Source organism: Hemitrygon akajei, chromosome 9, assembly GCF_048418815.1.
Source record: "Hemitrygon akajei chromosome 9, sHemAka1.3, whole genome shotgun sequence".
NCBI classification, from domain to species: Eukaryota; Metazoa; Chordata; class Chondrichthyes; order Myliobatiformes; family Dasyatidae; genus Hemitrygon; species Hemitrygon akajei.
Genome location: NC_133132.1, coordinates 147248062 through 147275183, shown reverse-complemented (window position 1 = coordinate 147275183; position 27122 = coordinate 147248062). Strand labels below are relative to the sequence as shown.

The window sequence follows — 27122 nt, the reverse complement described above, 5'->3', positions numbered from 1 at the left end:
TTCAGTCAAATTCATAGCTCAAACTTTAAAGTAAATTTATTGTCCAAGTATTTATGGCACCATATACTACCCTGAGATTCACTTTCAAAAGTTGTGAGGGTTTTATGGAATGAATGGGTTCAGGGGCACAGCAGTTGACTAGTCACAATGAAATTCTTACTGTGTTTTGCCACGTGCTCCTGGGTGGGAAGGTTAACTTCCCTCTACTTCCAGGCAAAATGAAGTCCAATTTGATTCAGCCTACTAAATAAAAGGGCCGGGTGGAGGTGTAGTGGCATCAGCACTGGACTTCAAGGCAAATGGACCTGAGTTCCAACCCAGCCGGGTCCCAACCCGGGCAGCTGCAGTATCTGCGTGGAAGAAAAACCCTATGGGACCCGTGAGGTCATGAAGAGTTGGACTCGATAAACTAAATAAAAACAACATGAATTCCCACTATCATACACAACCATAAGAATGCACAAGATATGGGTGACTGCAGCTGGGATAATGTATATTGTGTATTATACAGTCTTGGGTAGCAGCATTATATGCAAGATATAAGGTCAAAAACAAAATCGCATGTAAAAAACTAAGAGAGAACAGCATCTAATTTTGTGAGGACAGGTACTGGGGGAAGGGTGCAGCAGCAAAGGGACAGAAGACTGAATTAACAGCCACAACTGTTTATGTAGCGTCTGGAAGACCACTTTAGAAAGCAATGACTCCTCCCCTCAGCTTTCTTTTTGAGGAGATGGCATGTGAATTGCAGAGGAGGCAACACAAACAACTTAATAATCAATGGAGTGAATCATAGTTTCAGGCGACTGCTTGAGATCCCAGACTCGAGCTATACTTCCCCATCTCCAGAGGACTGAACGTTCGCTCAGGACAGCTGCCATGCAGAACCAACATGCTCTTCAAACGGAAGGAGGGCAAGTGCAAGGGAGCGTCACCAAGAAGCATTCCCTTTTGCTGCACAACAAGCACCCAGAGGAAAATCAGCAATCCACTTACTGAGGGAAACGTAACAAGGTGAACTGAAGGTAGGCTCCCCAAAGATAGAAGAGCATTTTATTTAGATGTTACAACTGAAAATGAAAATAATCCAAGAATAAAGCTAGCTGAACAGGAATTAACAATCAGTGACAGCAATAAATGAAAGGGAATATGTTTCAAAGTTCAAAGTAAATTTTTTGTGTGTGTGTGTGTGTGTGTGTGTCTGTGTGTGTCTGTGTGTGTGTGTGTGTGTGTGTGTGTGTGTGGCCCCCGTCAGTCGTGGTCGACCATGGGTACTGAGCCCCTGGTAGTCACTGGGAGCAGCTTTTCCTGGGTGCAAGCCAGGGCAGAGTTGATATGGAGATCCGTCTGTTGCCCATGCAGTGGGACCCCCCCTCTCCATGCTGATGACAGGTTCAAAGGAACGATGAAAGTCGATATGGTTTGGTGCCAGCAGCATCGCAGGAGTTGCCGTGCCGGTGCTGGGTACAGCAGTCAGCCGCCTTCGGGACTCCGGATTTACTTTGAACTCCGGATTTTTACTCCCAAAGCCATTCCTGAGAGTGGATATAGCCGCAAGGCAGAGGAGGTTTGAAATCGGAGTTTTCCCTCTCCTAGATGAGCTACCATCCATGGTTAACGAGCCCCATCTGCCCGCAACAACTGGTTTTAAGGCGCCAGTGGCCCACCTTTACCCCTTCTCTGGGCATAAGAACTATGCCACACGTGAAGGCCAGGAGTTGGACTTGGTTGTCAGAAGCTGTTTGAGATGCACGCCATGAAGAGCATTTGTTTAGCAATGGGAGCTCGTCCCCACTACAACCCTTCGGCTATGACTACCTTGAGAGTCATTTTCTTGTAGACATATAGAGGAAAATACAGAAATAGAATAACATTTATGAAAACTATAAATAACAAAGACTGACAACCAGTGTACAAAATAAGACAAATCATGCAATCTTTTTAAAAAAAAGTAAATAATTAATACTGAGTTGCATAGTTCTTGGAAGTGAGTCCGTAGGTTGTGGAATCTGTTCAGCGTTAAGGTGAATGAAGTTATCCATGCTGATCCAAGAGCCTGATGGTTGAAGAGTAATAACTGTTCCTGAACGTGGTGATGTGAGACCTAAGGCTCCGGTATCTCCTGCCCAATGGCAGTAGCGAGAAGAGAACGTGGCTCTCAATTAGATTGCAGCTAAGAATGTTGTAATCATTTCTAAGATGTTAAGGTAGCAGATTAATTCTAACTCAAGAAAAAAAGAAAAATAAACCACTCGGTCCATATCAAATACAACATATCTGTAATGTAGAACATGATTTAAAGCTGTGATATTGTTCATCTTTCAGCAGGACTTCAAGGACTTCCCTGGCCTTTCCATCAGATCACAATGAAAAGTCATCAATCAGAGATCATTCACTCATTGATCAATCAGTGAACCCTGTGAGTCGGCTGGTGTGGTATACTGCGTCCGGTGCTCCCGGTCTGGCCTTTTATATATTGATGAGACCCAACGCAGACTGGGAGACCATTTCGCTGAACACCTACGCTCGGTCCGCCGGAGAAAGTAGGATCTCCCAGCAGCCACACATTTTAATTCCACATCCCATTCCCATTCTGATATGTCTATCCATGGCCTCCTCCACTGTCAAGATGAATCCACACTCAGGTTGGAGGAACAACCGGCTGGGTAGCCTCCAACCTGATGGCATGAACATTGACTTCTCTAACTTCTGTTAATGCCCCTCCTCCCCTTCTTACTCCCATCCCTGTCATATTTAGTTGTTTGTTTTTTTTCTCTCTCTCTCTCTGCCCATCACTCTGCCTGTTCTCCATCTCCCTCTGATTGCTCCCTCCTCCCCCTTTCTTTCTCCCAAGGCCTCCCGTCCCATGATCCTTTCTCTTCTCCAGCTCTGTATCACTTTCGCCAATCACCTTTCCAGCTCTTAGCTTCATCCAACCCCCTCTGGTCTTCTATCATTTCGCATTTCCCCCTCCCCCCACTACTTTCAAACCTCTTCGTATCTTTCCTTTCAGTTAGTCCTGACGACGGGTCTCAGCCCGAAACGTCGACAGCGCTTCTCCCTATAGATGCTGCCTGGCCTGCTGTGTTCCACCAGCATTTTGTGTGTGTTGTCATCAATCAGTGAGAAAGCTTTTTACAATTGAATTAAATAAAATTATTTCCACAGGTGCACTTAAGCAAAACTGAAATATTCCAATGACTTTCACGTCCCCAGAAAACACTTCTCATTAATGAATCCCAAGTACATCCCTCTCCAACAGTGTCATTCCCTGCAGCATTCCTCAGAATCAGTGCAAATCTCCAAAGTATTCTTCAATAGCAGTGCAAATCTGTGAAATATTACCCGACTAAATCCCTGAAACCACAGCTATACAAATCTTAGTAGTTTCTTCACAGCAGAGAAAACTGCATACCAACTTTTCCTGATTTGTTCCTCATGTTCTAGTGTAAGCTTTTGAATCTTTTCTCACATTAATAGAATAAATCCTCAGAGACTGTTCGAATTTCTGCCTCAACGGAACCAGTTAAAAAAATTGGACCATCAATGATAATTGTACATGTCCCATGCAACATAGGTTAAAAACTAAACTTGAATAGTAATCAGCAATCCCCATAATATAATACTCAAGAGTTCTGATTTTAATACTTAAAGTGTAAGACTTTTACATCTATGAAAGTTGTCCAGCTACCCCTTGGAATTTATTTTGCCACAAATATTCCACTTCAGAACAAGATACATAACTGCGTGTTTTTTTCAGCAAACTCTCTTATTTGTTCCAATTCCTGTATGAATTCTTCTTGTACAAGACATTCTGTATTAGCAAGTGCGAGTATAGCGTAGGAAGGAGTGAATCCCTTTATGAACATTTGTAGTGGAACCAGGCAATGCAATTTCTTAGAAGAAAGTCCTATGGAGGATTTTGCATCCAAGGTAATCTCAGAACTGGAGGATAGCTAATGCAGACAAACTCTTTCCACAAATGGTGGGTGATATTTGGAATGATCTGCCACAGAGAGCTGCAGAGGCAGGTATAAGTACAATAATTGACAAGTTATTTGAACAACTACATGGATAGGAAAGGTCTAGAGGGATAGAAGAAAATGCAGGCAACTGGGACTATCCCAGTTCGATATCCTGGTCAGCATAGACGAGGTGGTCTGAAGGACCTGCTTCCATGCAATATGACTCCAGCCTAGAAATATGCCATACACTTGTGATTGGTCAGGAGGTTTCAGAAGAGCAGACCAGCTTCAGGTAGCCTTTATTTTCTGTGAATATATCTGATTAGACCATTTCCTAGACAGTGATTTCCAGATATCAACCATCATGTGTAAAATCATCTTTCCACTTTAATCTCTTCTAAAATTCTTTTCTCTCACCTTAAACCAGGGGTTCCTGACCTAGGGTCCATGGACCCCTCAGTTAATAGTAAGGCTCCATGACATAAAAAAGGTTGGGAACCCCTGCCTTACACCTATGCTCTCCTGTATCTCTACCATGGGAAAAGGACCATCTACCTATCTGCTTAAATTTATGAGGTTCTCTGAAATATTATTCTATGACATTTTTAAAGAGAGTTTATTAAAAGTACTTTGGAGTATTATTAAAATGGCACCCAATAGTTCAGATAAATCTGCTCATCCTGCACCGCCAATGTCCCGAGCATGTTAGATTAACAAAGTTTTACTGTAGTAGATTTGCACCACTATTCCCTTTTATCATTAAGGTGGTTATTTTCGGTCACATCAGTAGCATGCTCATAGGACGTCGTCAATAATTATCACTTAAGGAAAAGGTGAGAGCAATAGTTAAGCTCTGGATTTTAATACCACCCAAGGTCACTAGTCAATCAAAAGCTAAACTTGCTTGTTCTGACAGCTCTGGTGTTGTATGCTGAGACAGTGAGTAGGGGCAGAAACGCAAGTGGTGCGATGGAATGATGTAGACAGGCCAGTTCAAACTGGAAAACCTCAGAGGAACCACCCTCACTTAGCTTTGCCAAGTATCAACATTGTGTGTTCTGAATGCTGCTGACATTTAAAATTAACAAAATCTACATAATTTAAAGGTATACATTAAATACTTGAAAATAAAAAAAATTATACTTAAGACTTTACTGCTTCTAAACATGAAAAATTAGAAAAAAACTAGAATAAAAATTGATAAGGGAGTTTACCTAATTCTTCCCAACCCTGCCCAACAAATGCTAATGAAAATAATGGACTTGCAGATCCTATGATAGGTTAGAGCTGATATGGATTACGAAAGCAGATGCCCGAATGTAAACCTCATCGAGATTCAGTTCCACCGTAGGAAATCCGATGGGAGAGTACTGGCAGGGGTTGGCTCTGGAGCTCAGCCAGTTCACGTAACATTTCTGTGTACAAAACCTCCTAGCGCTGGAGCTAAGAAATACTGGTAGTTCTGTTTGGATTTGTCAATATTTACAGCAAAATGTTGTCCATTCCTAAGTCCTAGGGAGCGCAGTTATCCACACAATATTTTGCTTTACTTTGCAACTATCTACTCTTTCTTCAGTTGTAAACACAAAGTAGAACATGTCCAGCCTATCAACTCTCCTTTGATTTTTTGCACCTAGCTTACACCAGAGGCTGGCTTACATTTTACAAATGGCTTTCTCCTTTATATTAGTCAGTATTGAAGATTTTGTTCCCCTGTCCTGTCCAGATTGTTGTATATGTTTCATTAATTCATGTACAGAGAGCAAGGAAGAACCAAATAGATTAATCCTAACCTCCTGAACTACTTCGGTATCTTCAAAAGCACTGAAAAACCCAAGTTTATAGCATGTGGTATTTTAACTCCTAATCAAAGTTCAAGTACATTTATTAGCAAATTACATCAAAATGGTTGTTGTGATGTGTCCAGTGTGGCAGTGTAGTGGGTAGTGCTTGACGCTTTCACTTTTACCTTCCACCGCTGGCTAGCAGTCTTGCGTAAAGGAGAGCTGAATGTGTAAGTCTCTCCCTGCCAGTACACAGCCTCTCCAACAGCAAGCCTCGTGTCATGCCTCCTTGCTGGTGACACACAGAAGCTGAACGCCTTTCGGACTCAGGTTGAACTACAGAGGACGGAGAGGAGGTCTGGCCCCCGCACACGTAGCACGCAGGCCCACCAGTGTGTGGACACGCTCTGCTGCTCGTGAACCAGATCCCCAGCTATGGGTAAATAGCCCCACTGCCTTGTGGGCAGCCCTGGGAGAGACAAAGGCTACAGGAGTAAACCCAGACAGCAAATCCAGAGTGGAGCCCCTGCGGCAGCTGGACATCATTGAACATCCTTCCAGCAGCTTCTGCAGCCAAGCTGGTGCCAGGCATATTGATTCATAAGTTGCTCTTTGGACTACAATGGTGAGGCTGAGAAGGGCATCTTGACAACTGGGCATCACAGGATCTCCATACCTTCTACCCAGGCTTGAGATGACGATCATCACCCGTTGTCCTTCAACACCGTACAAACTTGAGAGTTTTCCACTTAAAAGGGAGCAACAAAGCAAAGAAACCCAACAGAACCCATTTTAAAAAGCCCATCAGACACCCAATGTGCGGAAATAAAACACATCATGCAAACATTAAAAGTTAGCGAATAGCATTCAGAACTGAAATTTATGAAAGTGAGTCCACAGTCACGGAGCCGGGTCATTACTGCAGCCAATCCGGGAGCCCGCTAGTTGCAGAGCACAGCCACAGTTCAGTGCAAAGATGCGTAAACCTCGCGGAGCAGCGAGCTGACCACCTGCCCGTCCCTCTCCTCCGGCCCCGACACACTGACCTTTTCAAACTGGCCTGGTGCTTAAATCGGCCAAACAGTGGGCCATTCCCCACACTCAGAACCAGGCCCTGCCATACCCCTTTTTCCCAATTCCCCATGAAACTGGTGGCAAATAGCAGCATCCTGATGGGTAGGAACAGTAATTTCAGTAACCAGAAATCGTAGGGGAGCTATCTTGAGAATGGTCCACTGGAAGAGACAGTTCAGAAAGTGATGTGGCAGAGCAGGGCACATTTAGAAACCCAGCCCTTCCTCCACTATCATCCACCTTCAATCTCTCCATTATCAACTCAATCTTGCATCCAATCCTTTCTTAGCAAACAGAGCTTTAATCAACTCCACAAAGTACAAAACACTTGTAGAAAGCAAGGAGGACACAAGCAAAGCATTTACCAATCAGACTTAGGAAGAAAGATGAAAAAAGCTAGGAATGGAATAAAAAATGAGATTAAAACCATAAGGAAAGTGTGTAAAAGAAAGATGAAATGAATGAGGGCCAATAAAGGCTACTTTAACATTGGAATAGTAAAAAAATACTTAAAATTCCTCTTCCAACTCATTAGCTATGTTTTGTTTCCCTGTATAGTTAACCTAAACAGTTGTTCATAAACATTGTAGAATGTTTATCCCCATCTCATTTTACCTTTAAAGAAAACATATGGATTAATATTTTGCATGTTATAATAAGACTTCCTGTTTAAAACCTGGAAATTGCAATTAACTAATCAGGAGTTCAATCTCTCTCAAAAAAAAGTCTTAAGATTTAGAAATGAAACATGGGGTTTATCTTCGTGTGACTGAACAGTTTTACTTTAATGCTATAGAAAGCTAAGAGGATTAAAAAGCTGCTGATTAAGGCAGCTTTTCAGATCTCATTTAGATTTCTTTTTAATCCACTCTCAAACAAGGCAACATTCCCCCAAATCTCTCTAAGAAGTAACAAGAAAACTGCTGGGAAAAGGCAATCATTGAACCTGTCGTCTGTCTCTAACGCTGAAAGGCCTCCATCTTCCATCTATTTGTCATCCTCAAGTCTCAGTGTGGACAGAATGGTGTTTAGAATGCAATAAGTTATAAACAGCTCACAAGAACTCACACATTTTAAGCTTTATTTTCTACGTTAAATCAGTTGCTGTATTAAAAAGAACATGAATTAAAGATAAAAATGTATGGAGCTTATATAATAGTTTTATTTTACTTTCAATTTTCATTCATCTGTGCATCCTTTAAAAAGTTTCTGCTCAACATCTATGTTCTTAATGTCTGTATGGGCAATCTATTCAGCTACAACAAATTCTGCCTGTGGAAACAAAGCCACGCATTTGCTTTTCTTCCGTGCATTTCTTTTTAATTTTCCTGATTTTTTACAGACTGCATATTTTTACTTGTCCTAGAGAATGAGCAAGTTGCTACTGCCTTCACTAATTTCTCTCTTGAGCTCAGCACAGAGAAATGTACAAGAGGAGTTCAGAGCGATTCCCTTTAATTCATTCCTTCTCAGTCCACAGCAAGGTTTTGGCGTCAATAGGGTGGACCAGTTCATCAGTACACTGGGCAACTATGATCATTATAATCCTGTTCTCCATAAATCCCTTTGAACCACCCTTAAATTATCATAACTATGCTTTTTATTAAAATATCACTGTCTGACCAACCATGATAAAAGTAGAATGTCAAAGACCCATGCTTAAAAAATGTTCCTGGTAAATATTTTTAATAAGCATAGTTAATACTGATCTGTATTAACACTGGTTTTTTAAGCCCCATCTTGCACTTCTTCATTTGGGCTTCTATACACATTTCCTAGTTCTATTACCATTTTCCACTTGGCTCTCTTATCAGACCATCACATCAAGAGAGTTCCAGGACAATTACCATTCTCCAGGCCAAACAAATCTCTGGATGATTCACGGCCACACACACGCATATCAAATCACAAATCATTCTCTTCCATTGACATCCTGCCAGTTCTGAATCTTTTGCTTCCAGCTGTCTCTGCTTCTCACTCCTTGAACAGTTCGAGCTGTGCTTACACAACCATCCAACCCAAACACATCAAAGTAGACCGAATGTGTTCAAGCTTCTCAATACAAGATCCTGTGGGTTAAACTAAGAAACTGTATTAAATATAACATGCAAAATCTCCATGTGTATCACTGCAATATTAACAGTGCTGACTTAATTCATTTAGCCAAGGGAGAGGAACAAACACACATTAGCTAGCACAATAAAGGAACTTGTCTTTATTTGGTATTGATCCATCTTACATTGCCAGAACACTGTTTTCTCAATGTTACAGATATTTCAAAAATATTTAGTTAGTGACCTTGTGGCGATCAGAACCCTTTTTTTTAAATTGTACATCCTTCAGAGATTTTATAAAGTCGAGAAGTCACTATCCAGGATCTCCTTCGTAGCAAATGAAATGTTAATTATTTTTTTAGCATTTTCTCAATTTTATTCCTACTTTTCTTAACACATGGACCAAAAGAACAAAATGTGTCGAAATTTCCTCACTGTAACAATCAGATGTCCTTGATGGAGGATAGACCTTAACCAAGCTGTGAAAGCCATGCACGGTCAAATGAACTTCAATGTCCATTCCCCCAATGAAATTGACCAATGCTGCTCAATATTCATTCCCTCCAATTGGTACAATTAATGGGGGGGGGGGAGCATTACAACTTAGCTGGTGCTTATGACCCCATGAGACAATTTGAAAAACAAACAGGGAGGAATTTGAACGGAGAGATTAGTATTCCGATTACTTATTTAAATCCACCCCGTTTGATCATTCAATGATATCAAAAACACAGTGGATTTTATCTCCTTCAAATACTTAAAAATTAAATAATGGGAATGAATGATACCATTTTTTAATTGTATTCCCTGGAAGTGTCCATTATTAGAGGAAGTTCTGCCCTGGCAGCACTGATTGAAATCAAAGTCACAAACTCGCAATAATGTCGGAGTCCCGCCTTCATGCTATTTTGCACAAAGGTTTAGCTCCCAAAATAAGGATATGTAATCTTACTACTAATTTAAAGTTGGCTACTTGGCTTAATTCTAAAGCCAGCCTTTGACAAGACAGTGCTAATGATTAAAATATGTTCTCGTGTTCAAGATGTTATTGTGGCATGGTTGCTTGCTGTGATTTTAAAGCTTCCTCTAAAAGAACTGGGAGTAGGCTTTGTTTGCAGAGCAAATTACACACATTTAAGATGGTCTGATTAGGTTGACATTTCAGTGGTGTGATTCAACACCTGTGGTAGTACTGGAATTCCGCCTTCATTAAACCACGCTTCAAGTTACTGGCACAGCAACAAAGACACTGACTGTACTGTTTTGACCGCTGAAATTCATTCCTTCAACTAAAAACAAAAGTCGTGCGTTGTTTAAAATTAGGTTAACCTGGATGGAAGAATTTCATCCCCATTTCTAAATGACTTTGCTGGAAAATTCTGCTCCACATTTTTCAATGGGATTTTTGTTTTCCTGTGCAATTGCTCTTTGTGTAATTGGATCCCTGATTTCCTCCCTCCCAGACCCCTGTCGGTTCAGATTGGCAACAACATCTCCTCCACAATTTCCATCATCACAGGTGCACCACAGGATTGTGTGCTTAGCCCCCTGCTCTATTCACTTTACACCTATGACTGTGTGGCTAAGTACAGCTCCAATGCCATACTTAAGTTTGCTGTTGACACCACTGTTGTAGGCCAAATCAAAGGTAGTGATGGATTAGCATATAGAGGGAGTTCGAAAATCTGACTGAATGTTGCCACAACAACAACATCTAAATCAATGTCAGCAAGACCCAGGAGCTGATTACTGATTTCAGGAGGGGGAAATCGGAGATCCATGAGCCAGTCCTCATTGGGGAATCAGAGGTGGAGGGGATCAGCAACTTTAAATTCCTGGGTGTTTTCATTTCAGAGGATCTGCCCTGGGCCTAGCAGGAAGTGCAATTACGAAGAAAGTACAGCAGCGCCTCCATTTTCTTAGAACTTTGTTAAAATTCGGCATGACATCTAAAGCTTTGACAAGCTTCTATAAATGTGCAGTGGAGAGTATATTGGCTGGCTGTATCACAGCCTGGTATGGAAACACCAATGCCCTTGAATGGAACATCCTACCTAAGGTAGTGGATATGGCCCAGTCCATCACGGGTAAAGCCCTCCCCTACCATTGAGCACATCTACACGAAGTGTTGTCACAGGAAAGCAGGGACCCCCACCACTCTCTTCTCACTGCTGGCATCAGGAAGGTGGTATGGGAGCCTCAGAACCTGCACCACCAGGTTCAGCAAACAGATATTACCCCTCAACTATCAGGCTCTTGAACCAGAGGAGGTAACTAATCAACTTCACTTACCCCATCACTGAACTGTTCCTACAGCCTACATACTCACTTTCCAGGCTGGTTCATCTTATTTTCTCGATATTTATTGCTTATTTATTATTATTTTTTTTCTTTGTTTTTGTAGTTGCAGTTTGTTGTCTTTTGCACATTGGTTATCTGCCCTGGTGGTGTGGTCTTTTGTTAATTCTATTATGGTTATTGGATTTAGTGAGTGTGCCCAAAAGAAAATGAATCTCAGGGTTGTATATGATGACATATATGTACTTTGATAATAAACTTACTTTCAACTTTGAATAGTTTTCCAGCACAAACTCCCTCAGGTGACATCAATAGCTGTATATGTACAAAATTCATTTGCAGCAAGTTTTCAGTCTCCCAGATCTGAGAAATCATATTTCTTATTTATTCACAGAACAACAGTATTTTACAAATCACCTTCCCAAAGCCAAACAATTTAAAGCACCAACACCAAAACTGCATTTTTTAAAATCTTGACTGGATGTGACCCATTACAGCACAACAGCACAGCTAGTAAAGCACGGGTTCAAATCAGGTCAGGGCAAGTCAAGTTTATTGTCAAAAACTCAATGATGGTGAGATTCAGGTACAATGAAAATCTTGCTTTCAGCAGCATCACTGGCATGTTGATTCAGAGAGCACAGGAGATTAATTGTACGTAATTTATACAATGTTGCAGTTCTATAAAAAGTCTGGTGTGACCATGCTAAGTTCTGGTTGTCTCATTATAGGAAGGATGGGGAAGCTTGAGAGATGGTACAGAGGAGATGCTGCTTGGATTAAAGTGCATGTCGTACGAGGAGAGGTTGAGCGAGATGGGGCTTTTCTCTTTGGAGAAAGGGGTGATTAGATGGATGTTACGAGGCAGAGATGGAGTAGATAGCCTGAGATTTTTTATTCCAAGGGCAAAAATGGCTGATATGAGGGGGCACAATTTTGAGGTGATTGGAGGAAAGTATAGAGGGGTTGTCAGAGGTGGGTTGTTTTTTTTTCCACATAAAGAGTGGTGGGTGTGTAGAACGCCCTACCAGAGATGTGACTGGGGCAGCTACATTAGGGACATTTAAGAAACTCTTAGAGAGGCACATGAATGATACAAACATGGCGGGCTATGTAGGAGAGAAGGGTTTATTTGAACAGAGTAGATTAAATGGTGAGCACAACATTGTGGGCTAAAGGATCTGTAATGTGCTGTAATGTTCTATGTTCTAAACTGAAGAAAAGACTGTGCAGATAAACAGAAGCAGAGGCAAGTACATGGTAGTTCAGAGTTGGTTGGTAGTGTTCCATTGCTGAGGGAATGTTAGAGTTGTGCAAGTGGTTCAAGAACCTTATGGATGTATGGAATCAGCAATCCCTGCACCTGCTGATGAGGGATTTCAGCCGCCTGTACCTCCTCTGCCTGACTGTAGCAGTGAGACAAGGGAATGCCCCAGATGCCGGTGATTTTCCATGACATACGTTGCCTTCCTGAGGCAACACTTCCTGGAGAGGTTTACAGTGATGGAGCAGGCTGTGTCTCCTTGTTGACTGCATGGATTTGCACATTCTCTCCGTGACCACGTGCACCTTCTCCAGGTGCTTCGGCTTTTTCCCACATTTCAAAAAGGTGCAGGTTGGTAGATTAATAGGCATCTGTAAATCGCCCTTAGTGTGTAAGCAAATGGTAGAAATGTGTGGGGTGGGGGGGGGGGGGGGGGGAGAGGAGCTGGTGAAGACTGTTGTTGAGAAAGCAAGAACAAATAATGCAGGATTAGGATAAACTAGCTCCTGATTGTTGGCATGCACTCTTCTCCATGCTGCATATTCCCAACACCAGGATTGTTTCAACCTCAAACACATGTTTACCTCGTTCCTTTGCCTGTGAAGGCCAGCGTCATTACCACACACAACTTTCTAACCTCAGCATCATTCAACTGTGCTACTCCTTCTCTGTGACACATTTCAGATTGCCACTCAATGTTCAACAGGGAGAATACCAAGAGAGAAAAGACTTTGACTTTTCTGTCATCCGAAAGGAAAAGGCAAAGTGTGTGCTGGTATTGCCAATTTAAACACAAGCCACAAAGGACAATTTCTGGTTGGAATTTAAGATGGAAGTTTGCAGGGGGTAATTCCAAGATCTTCTGCTCCATCTACCTCTCTACATTAAAAGGGAAATGTAGATTCTTTCTTCCCCCTTGCTGTTCAGACTTTATTCCAATACAATCTTACAAAAATAAGATGTCATTCTGGATTTCACATTCTACCCTGTAAATACCATCAGTCCCGTCCAAGCAAAATGAAAGCTGACTACAAGTCCTGACCTTTTAATACCGCAGTTTGTTTTAACATGCACACCGCCCCCCCCCCCCCCCCATTAAAAAGCCTCTTAAGAATTTTGAGAAGCATGTTTTGTCAACATCAAAGTGGACCAGGACCAGGAGCCAAGAATGTCTCTATGTAGACAAAGGGCAATGATTATCTTTCTCAGAGGTTCATTGCTCAAACCTCCTTGATACATATACACACACATCAAGTCACCAATTATAGAGGTACAGTGGAGGCTCATGATCTTGTCAGCTATGGTTTATATCAACATCTCCCAATGTCATTCCTAGCATTGGCCTACAAAGTTCACTGTGGAATTTAGACATATAATGAAGAACTCACCATCCAGGCCATGCTCTCTTCTCACTGCTGCCATTGGGGATGTGGCACAGGAGCCTTAGGTCCCACACCACCAGATTCAAGAACTGGTATTACCCTTCAACCATCAGGCTCCTGAAGCAGCATGGATAACTTCACTCAACTCAATACTGAACTGATGTCACAACCTTTGGATTCACTTTCAGGGCCTCTACAACTCATGTTCTCAGTGTTACTTATTTTGCAATTTATTTATTTTTATTATTATTTGTCTTTTATTTGCACAGCTTGTTGTCTTTTCCACATTGGTTGTTTGATGTCTTTGTGTGTAGATTATCATTTATTTATTGCATTTCCTTCTTCTACTGTGAATGCCTGCAAGAAAATGAATATGATGGTTTGTGTGTGTTGCATGGTGAAAACAATTTTACTTTGAACTTGGAAGAAATCCTTGATACTTTAAAATAACTGTCAAAGGAAGAAAATCAAAACCAAAGAAAATCCCAAAAGTATTTTTTTTAAATTACAAAAGCTTTAAGTTGGATACAGAGTACTCCAAGACAGATAGTGTCATATATCTATGATAAATTAAACTCCCAGAAATATATGCCCACATCAGGAATGAAAGCCTGGGGTAGGGACATATCTGAATTCGGACAAGACTTAGACTTGTGCTTAGCCGGTGCTTCGAAAAACCCAAATCATCGGTATATACACTTGAAATTTTGTCATAGAGCATATCTAACACCAAGAATTAGACATCAAATGGGACTGATTCCTGACCAATATTGCTCATTTTGCCCCCACGGAACCGTTGGCTCTTTTATACATGTTGTATTGGAATGTCCAGGGGTTTTTGGTTTGTAGGGGAAGGTTATCAGTACTCTTACAGAACTAACGGGGGTACAATTACCAATGGACCCCACAATACATCTTATAAATGATGACTCCCACCTTTCCCTTATGGAAAAAGCACGCAAAATCTGGCTGGCAGGCCTGACTGCAGCTAAGGAGATTGTAGTCCAGCGTTGGAAACCTCCACATGCCTAATTTTTCTATCAATTGGTATTCAGCAGTGTAAGTTTTTCTCAGTCTTAAACACTAAACAATTTTATAGCAAGATCATTTTCTATAGATATTATTTTTATCAGTGCCTTTGACGTTCTGCATTAATTTGGTTAAGGGAAGCTCTCTGAAAGTCTAGCTTGAAATCCCAGAGATATGTTCTGTAAAATTATTGCCGTGCACATTTCTACAAGTTTGTAAATAAACTAATACACAGCAGCTGCTTGACAGATCAGAACGGTCTGGAACCCATGTCCATATTCCCAAAATGAAGGTGGACTGGATGTAGACCTAGTGCCTATCTGATTGCTACAATATTCATAGACTCAGGGTCTTGGTCTACATTTGTGTGTGTGTGACTGTATTTGCGGCTATCTTACACGTGCTTGCTGTGTTATATGTTCCCTGTACTGTGTTTTGCAACTCGGCCCGGGAGTAAAGCTGTTTTGTTTGGCTGTATTCATGTGTAGTCATGTATGTTTGAATGACAATTAAACTTGAACTAACTGGATCTCAGTTTTGCATTGAAGTCTAACGGTCAATTATGGAAAACTCTGAACATCCTCTACATAGCACCATCCAGAGACAGAGAAGCAGTTTCAGCGACAGGTTACTATCGATGCAATGCTCCTCAGACAGGATGAAGAGGTCAATACTCCCCAATGCCATTAGGCTTTACAATTCAACCGCCAGGACTTAAGAACTTTTTAAAAGCTATTATTAATGCTTTTTGAGATAGTGATTCAGATGCATATCATATTTTTTACTGAGTTAAGTATTGTATGTAATTAGTTTTGCTACAACAAGTGTATGGGACATTGGAAAAAAGTTGAATTTCCCCATGGGGATGAATAAAGTATCTATCTATCTATCTATCTAGTGACTGGACCTTAGATATTTGGTTTTAGTGCAAATGTCCTGCCCCTGGACACCTCACAAAGGAAACAACTGGGGGCAGAGCTTTATCTTCTGTCAAACTTACAAAGTCACGGGCCACAAGACAAGTACTCATCCAAGTACCTTTTGAGTGTTAGGAGAATATGTAGATGCCTCTACTACCTTCCTGGACAGTGCATTTTGGATTTCAAACAACCTCTAGGTAAAAGATTTCTTCCTCAGATCTCCTCTCCTCTTACTTTTCACCTTAAACCTATGCCCTCTCGTCTTAGGCACATCTGGTGAAATGTTTCTTACTATCTACCTGAACTTTGCCTCTCATTATTTGCATACCTCTATCAATTCCTCCTCAGTCTTCTCTGCTCAAAGGAAAACAAGCTCAGCTTCGTAACTGAAGCATTCCATCCCAAGAGATATCCTGATGAATCTCTTCCACACCCTTTCAATGCCAAGGGTTTTAACGACTTTTAAAGGTCTCTGACACTGACAGACATCCAATAAACTATAAACATGAGAAATTCTGCAGATGCTGGAAATCCAAAGTAACACCAAAATGCTGGAGGAATTCAGCAGGTCCTGCAGCAGCTATGGAAATGAACGAACAGTCGACGTTTCGGGCTGAGAACTGAAGAAGGGTCTCAGCCTGAAAAGTTGACTATCTACGGTATTCACTTCCTTAGACGCTGCCTAACCTGCTGAGTTCCTCCAGAATTTTGTGTGTGTTACATCCAGTAAAAAAGATGTGAATGAATACAAAACACCTTTTTAGCATTTAAAATGTTTAAACTTAATTTTTTTAAAAATCATCTGAAATAATTTGGGTTTTTTTTTGATCCACAAGCCAGGAAAGTGCATTGAAATCAATGAAGTCTTCAATCCACATCAAGTCTGAGGACTCGAGTGGCAATTCCCCAGAATAACACTGGACAATTCCAATAGATAAAATCACTACCAGTGGAGCCAAGTGGCAGATGAAGCACCAACCTAGTTCACAGTACATCTGTACAAGTCTATGATTTACTTCCATTTAAGTTATTCTCTTCTAAGGCAATAAAGAAGACGTGGACAATCACTTTCCTGTGTGATGGGCAAAATAGCATTTCTAGAAGAAGTAAGATTTGCAGCATTTAACTGATGAGATAAAATTAAGTTAGGGTTGACAATAATTAAAGAACAGCTTGCTGGTTTAATTGCTCTCGGACAAGTGCCACAGAAGTGCACTTGAGAAGAGAATTGTTGAATACAATATACCACCTAAGTTTTAGATCCAGCTTGCACTATTTTGCAAGGCCTGAGCTCAAGTAGGGATCTGACTGGGCCTGGCACCAAGGACCCAAGATTGAGATATCTATGGACCGGAGAGGTGGGGACCACATTAGACCTGGTCCAATCACCCTGCGGCCAACTCCAAATCCAAATCCACATTCAACATACAACTCAAGTGCACCGAATTGGTGAGTATGGTAAATCACAATAAAGTGGATGAAGTACTGAGGAAATGTTTTTTATATTGACATCTCTGCCAAATCACAGGGCAGATCATCAGCTGCAGCCCACCTGGATCCGGCAACAGATGTACTTGTAAATGGATTATTTCAACCAGAAGTTGCAACATTTGGAGACAACCAGCACAATGACAACATCCAGAGATTCTCCAACTGTCTACCAGAAAATCTGCCTGTTGTTCCTGCACTAGCTTAAACATACACCTTTACCAAGGTCTCTCCAAAATAAATGGGATAAATAGGATGCTATGAAAAATGTAAATTGATATTTTTAATTTGATTTAATTGAGTTTTGAAAGTTTCAATTATTTGTGTAGTGTTTTAAGCTTCTAACATCTTTCTTTAGTGACTTTTATCATTTTTCTAATATTTTTAAACTGTTTGAGTAAATTTGAGGAGCTCAGTCGTCAAGCAACGTCCGTAAGGGGAAGAGTAAGTTGTCTAACATGCGAAGTTACTCAAATGTCCAAGAGGTAGATAAGTAAACAAGACATTATGTCAGCATAGTTGGAGACTCATGCTGAAGGAGGCATTGAACTACACCAGGCAATGGCAAAAGTGCTGGAAACCAGGACCAGAGCAGATGAACCATAGCAGTCAAAATGGTGTGGTCCAGCAGTAGGCAATCAACGGTCTCAGGGCAGCAAATCTGACCTGTAGGTCATTCTCAAATTAAAAACCGTCAGGCCAATTGGTAGTTTCCATACAACTGATCATTCCCGCTTTGAGAAAAGCACAATAGAGCTTCCATGGTGGATTGTGTGGGATATTTCAACACAGTTATCATATTTCACTAAAAAAAAGCAGCACCTTACTTTTTAAAAACACTCAGAAGAAATGGAGTATCAGTATTGTTGAAAAGAAACCCCATTGTGTGCTAAATTACTGATTAAAGAATCTTTTCCTTTCATATTTATTATTCTTGATTTACAAAGCATGACAAGCTTGTGCAGAAGGCACTTTTCAAAAAACTAGCTCCTGTTTTTAGTTAGAAGTACAAGTGATGTTCTCCGCATTTAAAGGAAATACATCCCTAACATTGCTCAAAATTACATCAGGTACAACAGCAATAAATGATTCTGTTTCCATGACCTGACTAATGAAAGGTGAGCAGCAGAACAGCAGACTGATAGCATTACAAGAGAACAGCAAGATAGCAAAATACTCAGTGAGGCAAAATCTGCGGCCTAACTGAATTGAAGCATTCCAAATACATTTTGGCTGAAGCAGCAAGAATTACATGATGAGATTATTTTACACTGGAAAGCTATTTTATCCTAAGACCATAAGATATAGGAGCAGAATTAGGCCATTTGACCCATCAAGTCTACTCTGCCATTTCATCATGACTCATCCGTTTTCCCCCTCAGCCCTAATCTCCTGCCTTTTCCTCATATCCCTTCAAGCCCTACCAACCAAGAATCTATCAACTTCTACCTTAAATATGCATAAAAACTTGGCTTCCACAGCCATCTGTGGCAATGAATTTGACAGATTCACCACTCTCTGGCTAAAGAAATTCCTCCACATCTCCGTTCTAAAAGGATGCCCCTCCATCCTGAGGCAGTGTCCTCTAGTTCTAGACTCTCCCACCATAGAAAACATCCTCTCCACATCCACTCTATCGAGGCCTTTCAACATTTGACAGGTTTCAATGAGGTCACCCCTCATTCTACTGAATTCTAGTGAATACAGGCCCAGAGCCATCAAACGCTCTTCATATGACAAGCCATTCAAACTTCGAATAAGTTTTGTGAACCTCCTTTGAACTCTAGCCAGTGTCAGCACATCCTTTCTAACACAATGCTCCAAGTGAGACCTCATCAGTGCTTTATTAAAGTCTCAACATTACATCATTGCTTTTAAAGTGAAGGTTGATTGCAATCTGTACAATAAAGGGGGAAAATAATTAAATATATGTTAAAATAGACAAAAATAGTCCTCAACTATTCTGATCATAAAATAGACAAATGACAATTAATTTGAGATTCCCTGGTTAAAGTGGAAATATAAACCTGTCGAATGTTGAAGGCCTAGATAGAGTGAATGTGGAGAAGTTGTTTCCTATAGTGGGTGAGTCTAGTACCAGAGAGCACAGCCTCAGAAAAAAGGGACATCCACTTAAAACAGAGATGAGGAGCAATTTCTTTAGCCACGAGTGGTGAATTTGTGGAATTAATTACCACAAATAGTTGTGGAGGCCAGGACATTGGGTGTATTTAAGGAGTAGGTTGACAGATTCTTGATTAGTCGGGATGTGAAAGCATATGGGGAGAAGGCAGGAGAATGGAGGCTGAGAGGGAAAATGGACCAGCATAATGAAGTGCTGGAACAGACTTGATGGGCTGACTGGCCTAATTCTGCTCCTATTTCTGATGGTCTTATACAAAGCAATATAATTCCAAGTTAAATTGGAGCTGGGTTTTGGTGGAAAAATTAAGAAATGTCTTGAATGAATAGAGTTGGGTACATCTTTCCCAGGCTAAGACTTTGATGTCTTTTTGGAAGAAGGTTATATTTATCGTATTCTCAAAGCATTGCTCTGCTGAAATAAGTATGCTTGAATGCAGATGCATGCATAGCTGTAACCTGCTCACATATTCTTCCCCTTACTTGAAGATAATTAAGAATTTATTCAAAACATTAAACAGCATTTTAATTGAGGCAATAAAATTAGGGATATAGCGAGAGTCTTGCAAAAGCAGCTTCAAGCAAGGAAAGCTTAAACTATGAGGCATAGAAATGGATGATCTTAACTGTGATTGTTAGTATAGTTGAATTCCCAGCCACATTAACTGTTTAAATGTATAAATTAATTATTACTATAACGTAAATGAAACTAAACCCCTGAATAAGTTTGCATCTAAACATAGAATCATAGAAAAGTTACAGCACAATACAGGCCTTTCGGCCCACAAAGTTGTGCCGAACATGTCCCTACCTTAGAAATTACCTGTATTTCTATATATATATATATATATATATATATATATATATATATATATATATATATATATAGGGCTTACCTATAGCCCTCTATTTTACTAAGCTCCATGTACCTATCTAAAAGCCTATTAAAAGACCCTATCGTATCCGCTTCCACCACTGTTGCCAGCAACCCATTCCACGCACTCACCACTCTCCGAGTAAAAAACTTACCCCTGACATCTCCTCTGTACATACTCCCCAGCACCTTAAACCTGTGTCCTCTGTAAAAGATGAAGAGAACACTTGGAAAATGATCTTCTTCAACCCAAAAAATCACCATTAGCAGTAAATTCAAAACCTTTGAAGAAAATTAGGTATGTAGAAAAGCACAAAACTTTGTCACTGCTACTGGCTTCTTCTCATCTCCAGCTGTATATCCCTCTTTGTACTTTATTGAGAAAAGTGCTTATCTTCTTTCTAAAAGAAACAAGTAATTTTTTAGAACCTTATATTCTTGACTTCTAAATCAGGCTAAAAAAAATAACATCTCCATTTCTCCACAGAAATATATAAAAGCGATGTGCACTTTCAGTGAAACGCTGGATGTTCAGTAATGTAATATATTGATCCATATGTAAGAGCGATCTTTGCTGATTCTGACTTTAACGTCACACTGAAGAAATTTTAAAAAAGCAATCTCCACCACGTTTTCTCGAGGATGTCTGTTTATTATCCGAGAGTCCGTAGAGATAAATATTACCCAAACAAGATAAGCAAGGATAGTAAATGAGGATAATAAATTGAATGGCATTACATTAGCAACCAGACACTCAGTGCAGCAACCTGGGTTGGTAATTTATAAGACAAAGGGATGTATGGTTGCTTGGATAACAATTAGGACCCCTAGCATCAAAAAGGAAATGTACTACTGAGAGTGAAAAGCAAGTCAAAGCAGGACTTCTGAAACCTATCCTGCATTTACCTAACTTTTGTTCAGAGATTAACAGCATTTGAAAAACAATGTATGCAATGGGAAAGGCTGAACCTCCTAATACCAGGATTTAGCTAAAACTACATGGGAAGACAGAAAAGACCACCACTGGAATAAAAGGGTGATCAACGTTATGCATCTGAAATGAATCAAACGAGGAATAAGACATTGTGGTAATACATTTAAGTTTTGATATGATACAGCCCCCAGACTGTATGGTGTTTAGTGCTTACTTATGAAATAATCAAAACCTTAGAAGTCCACAGGATAGAGGGAGAGTTTCAGGTTACATGGGAGCTGCAGCTTTGTCCAGATATTTCACAGTTAATCTTGTTTCTACACTCCACTTATACCATTAAGTTTTGCCGCCTTAAACTAAAGGGAGCAAAGATGGCAACAACAAAGCATTGGGGTGACTGAATTGGAGTGCATCAAAACCGGAACTGTAAGCACAGTTGTGCAGATCAAAAACAATAGTACTTTAATAGACTAAATATAAAATAATTTGCATTTAGAATTGAGAGAATTCCCAAGAAAGGCTTTCTCCAGTAACATTGCATGAAGGCAGGGGTTCCTATCCTTTATTATGCCATGGACCAATACCATTAAGCAAGGGGTCCATGGACTCTAGTTTGGCAACCTCTACATGAAGGTAAAGGTCTATGATAATGGAAGATGGAAAAACAGTCTCATTGCTGGTCCTGATCTTGAAGGTAGAGATCTTGGTCTTGATCTTGAAGGTAATCTGAGATAGGCCGATGGTTGCCATGGGTAAGAGTGAAGAATTCTACATGAATGGTGAGTTTGAACCTTTATATGAAGTACAAGAGTGATGTTCTGAGTGATTAATTTGAGGAGTCACTTACAGTAAAAAGAGAAGAGATTTTTGTTATGAACTCACAATGACGCTTCAGCGGAATAATAAAATGAAATTAAAAAGTTGATAGAGTCAAAAGAAGAGCAGGTGCCAAACAGAAAGAATCAGACCCAGCTAACTGTTTGCAATAGGAAATGCAACACACTGTTTCACTTTGGGCCAAACAAATAACTGTGTGACCAATTGACCAAATAGAAAATTGATATAAAACAGCCGATGTAAAACCGATGTTCTCCACAGACCCAACATGGATGTGGTAAAAGAACAATCACTAAAAGAATAACCACTTAAGTGAACATATTGCTTGACAGCCTTCTGGGACAGCAGTAAGAGATAAGTGAAATGGAGAATCTAGAAACCTGTGGTATTGGAGGAAGGAGGACTAACAGGAGATGTGTCTAGTGAAGATAAAGGAGAGAAACAGGCAGCAGTTGGGAAGGAAATAATGGTATACATGTAGATCAGAAAAGTGCAAATAAGAGTTGGAACTATGCTTGAAGTGGCATTGAAACTGCCAACAAGGATTGACAAACAGGTGACCACGCTGAAGCTTCGGACGAGACTATAAACCCATTCCTGGAACAGGACTGATATAGGGCAATATTAAAAGAACCAAGTGACAATTGCACAGAAGATTTAAAAAAACAAGGCATTTGCCTTTTAGTCCAGTATGGTTCCATAAGATTTTTAAAATAAATATCATTGTGCCAAATTCAAACCCAACAAATTGAATCATATTATTAATAATTAATTGAATCATGAGCAATCAATTTATGGACTTTTTGCTAAAATCTATAATGACATGATATGTACCTTGAGTTTGTGAAACAACTTTTGTCCAATCAAATAGCATGCTAATCTCCTTGCATAGGAAGACATTGGCCAAAATGCCCATATTCGCCTAGTCTCTTCAATTTATAAAGTTCCACTTAATAAAAGATTTTCTAGGAGTGCACTCCTTTTACAAATTGTGGATTAATTCTATTTGATTTCAAATGTTGTTTGATTTAAAGGATCAACTTCTTGTGTTCTGCAGACATATGCCCTGTATATTAAAGAAGCTTCCTCTAATTACCGACTGAGGTTTCTATAATCAAAAACTACTGACAAGGCACAAAAAGCATCTGTATGATAAAAAACTGTGTACATTTTTAAATGCATATTGAAGAAAAAAATGGGTGAAATGCAGTAGAAAAAGAGAAAATGATGTGCAGTCATTGGGATGACACAATGGCAGAGTAAATAGAGCTGGTGACCCAGGTCCAATCTTGTCCTCTAATGCTGTCTGTCTGGAGTTTGCATGCTCTCACTGCAGCTGTTGGATCTCTTCCAGTCACTCCCTTTTCATCCTGCATCCAACGACTTGCAGGGTAAATGTCATTGTAAATTGTCCCTGGTATGATTGATTCTGGGAGGAGTTGATGAAAACTTGGGCAGAACAAAATGGTGATTAGTGTACAGTCGGCCCTCCTCATCCGCGGATTCCGTATGCGCGGATTCAACCAACCGCGGATCGGGAAAACCCAGAAGTTCTCTCTCCAGCACTCGTTGCTTGAGCACGTACAGACTATTTTTCTTGTCATTATTCCCTAAACAATACAGTATAATAACTACTTACATAGCATTTACATTGTATTAGGTATTATAAGTAATCTAGAAATAACTTAAAAGTATAGGCAGTCCCCGGGTTATGAATGAGTTCCATTCCTGAGTCCGCCTTTAAGTCGGATTTGAAGTCGGAACAGGTGCATCCGGTATTATTTAGCGTCAGTTAGTCAAATGTTTTTCTTAGTGTATAGTACATATTTTACCTTTCTATGCATATGAAACACTTAAGAAACATACATATTTCAATAATTTAACCACTATATTGCTTAACAATAATTGTAGCTTTCACCTGGGCAGGGCCTTTCACATTCTCCATTAAAATTGTTCCGATCGTTGACCGACTGTAGCCTAACGCTTTTCCAATGACCGATAGCATTTCATCTCTTTCCGATCGTGTTATTACTTCCACCTTATTTTCAATCGCGATCGTGATTATTTTTGTGAACAGAAACACTGCGGATATAGAGCTGCATCGCCAGGTCCTAATGTCCACTGCACGGAGACACGTTAAGTAAAGTCTGGGGTTCCGCTGGGTCCTAAAGACCTATGCTCTGATACATGTTAAATAAGGTACTTGAGCATCCGTGAATTTTGGTATCCGCGGGGGTCCCGGAACCAATCCCCCACGGATAAGGGGGGGGGCCGACCATACATGGATTCAGTGGGCCAAAGTTCCTGGTTCCAGGCTGAATGATTCTATATCAGCAGATTCTTGCTGCTGTCCTTAAGGAGTTGGTACACTCTCCCCATGACAATTTGAGCCTCCACCGGGTGCTCCGGTTTCCTCACACGATCCAAAGACGTACCGGCTAGTAGGTTGATTGGCCATTGTAAATTGTCCCGTGATTAGGCTAGAGTTAAATCGGGATTGCTCGGCACCGGAAGGGCATGTTCCGCACTGTATCTCAATAAGAAAAACAAACACTGCACATGGAGCACATTAGTCTTTCCAGTACTCCTGCTTTCTCTGCCTTTTATGTCAACATCACAACAATGCTCCTCAATTAGCGATAAAGTCAATGCCCAAAGCAACCTTGGCTAAATACTACAAACAACATAAATTGGTTTAATTCACCCGAGTTAAAACCTGGAAGTAGCACATAAAAGATGATCAAAGGTTTGCAACAATCACAATCTTCAGTTAAGATCAGTTTGGGAAAAAAATCTGCAATTTCTCGTTGCCTTCAACTAAAGCTGATCATTTCTGTTGCTTTATTCAACTTAAACATTTAAGTAAAATAAAATAAATATTACCTTTATTTCAACACTGAGTGGTGTCTCGGAACTTTTTTTTAAAAAATGGGTGTGTGTGTGTGTGGTCTAATAATTCATTGCCCAACCCAACATCACCCCACCCCAGCCCTGCCCCCCCTCAGGAGCAGGGTATGCTAGCCCAAACTAGCCTGGGAGATCCTTTGCCTCTAAACGTCGGTCTTATACATTGTTTACTGTAACACATCAATCTAAAGACACACCGCCAGAAGTCTCAAATCTAAAGCACCTGGTAAATGTGAAGCCGAGATAAAAGTACCTGCAGATACAATGAAAGCTACTGTGCAGCACAAGGAGCTGCACTGACATGTGAAGGTATGTAGGACGTTTGGCAAAAACTGAATAAAAAGGCATGTGTATGACAGAATATGCCAAAAGGCAGCATCATTAGCGGAACTGCCATAGATGATAATCAACTATTTTTATTCATGCACCATTTTTGTTTAAATATCCTGCCTTTTAACTGATGTTTTCAGCTTTATTATATTAATATGTGCATGGCTAAGTCTTGATGGAGGACCAGTTCTTTCTCCGATTATAACTAAAATTATAAGGCACCAAAAACTTTGTTTCAAGCATATCCATGTAGCTAGTTCTCATCACAAAATGGATAGTCGAAACAAATAGACATAAACACAAGAAATTCTATAAATCCAAAGCAACACACACAATATGTTAGAGAAACTCAGCAGTTCAGGCAGCATGTATGGAAGAGCCCTGAAGGAGAGTCTTGGACCAAAATGTCGACCGTTTACTCTTCTCCATAGATGCTACCAAATCAATGGATTTGTTTATATTTACATTTATTATTTTTTTATTTGTTGAGATACGAGCTGCATTGTCCAAAAACCCACTGATTTCACCCTAGCTCAATCATGGGACAATTTACAATGACCAATTAAATTACTACCTGGTACATCTCGAGATTATGGGAGGAAACCGGAGCACCCAGAGGAAACCCACGTGGTAAAAGGGAGAATATACAAACTCCTTTCACGTGCCATCTACATTGAACTCCAAACTCCGACATCCTGTACTGTAACAAACCATAAAGACATAGGAGCAGAATTAGACCATTCAGTCCATCGAATTTGCTCCACCATTCCATTATGGTTGATCCCAGATCCCACTCAGCCCCATACACCTGCCTTCTCACCATAACCTTTGATGCCCTGACTGATCAGGAAATGATCAACTTCCACCTTGAATATATCCACAGACTTGGCCTCCACTGCAGTCTGTAGCAGAGCATTAAACAGATTCACCACTCTTTGGCTAAAAAAGTTCCTCCTTAACTCCATTCTAAAAAGTCACACCTCAGTTTTGAGGCTATGCCCTCTAGGTCTTGAAACCCCCGCCATCTGAAACATCCTCTCCATATCTACCCTATGTAGTCCTTTCAACATTTGGTAGGTTTCAATGAGATCCCCCAGCATTTTTCTAAATTCCAGTGAGTACAGGCCTAAAGCCTTTCATTCCCAGAATCATCTTCATGAGCCTCCTCTGGACTTTCCCCAATGACAACACATCCTTTCTGAGATAAGGGGTAATAGTGTCACACAAGTCCCCAAAAATGTCCATTGGTAGTTGGCTGCCTAGCCCTTGTACTATCAGACTATGATCGAAGCTTGAACCTGTGTGGCAGATCCCCACTGGATTTCAAATCCAACAACTCAACCATCACAGCTCTGTATCCCAAGTACACATTGAAACAAGAGTGTTATTATATTGTCTGTTTGCTCAAATCATATCAAACTGTCAACAAAATTGCTCAGAACAGTCACCCGTTCAACATTAATAGCACCAAAACAAGTTGGTTCCTTCCAAAAATATTCACATCTTAGGATCACCTTTCCTTGAGAGCTTGATAACCTGCCCATTCAGAATAAATTCAGAGTTCCTGGTCGGTAGGTACTTTATTCATTTATTCTGACTAATCTGGGATCAGGTAATGGGGGAGACGGTTAGAGCAGTGGTGTGCTCCGTATGCAGTATGTGGGAGGTCAGGGTCAACACAGTTGTCCCTGATGACCACACCTGCAAAAGGTGCATCCAGCTGCAGCTCCTATCAGACCGAGTTAGGGAATTGGAGCAGGAGCTGGATGAACTACGGATCATTCGGGAGGCAGAGGCAGGGATAGATAAGAGTTATCGGGAGGTAGTCACACCGAAAAGA

The 27122-nt window shown here is 40.5% G+C and overlaps 1 protein-coding gene across 3 annotated transcripts in view; it reads right to left on the bottom strand.

Moving 5' to 3' along the window:
* The window catches only part of LOC140733639 (protein eva-1 homolog A-like), a 300828-nt gene that overhangs the window by 236097 nt on the left and 37609 nt on the right, over positions 1-27122 (bottom strand). The window contains exon 2 of one of the 3 annotated variants that reach the window (XM_073057245.1): positions 11439-11538. The exons of the other annotated variants lie outside the window; for them this stretch is intronic. Coding sequence (XP_072913346.1) covers positions 11439-11511 — 73 coding nt within the window. The 5' untranslated portion in view covers positions 11512-11538. The remainder of the gene's footprint in view (positions 1-11438; positions 11539-27122) is intronic. 3 annotated transcript variants of the gene reach the window in all.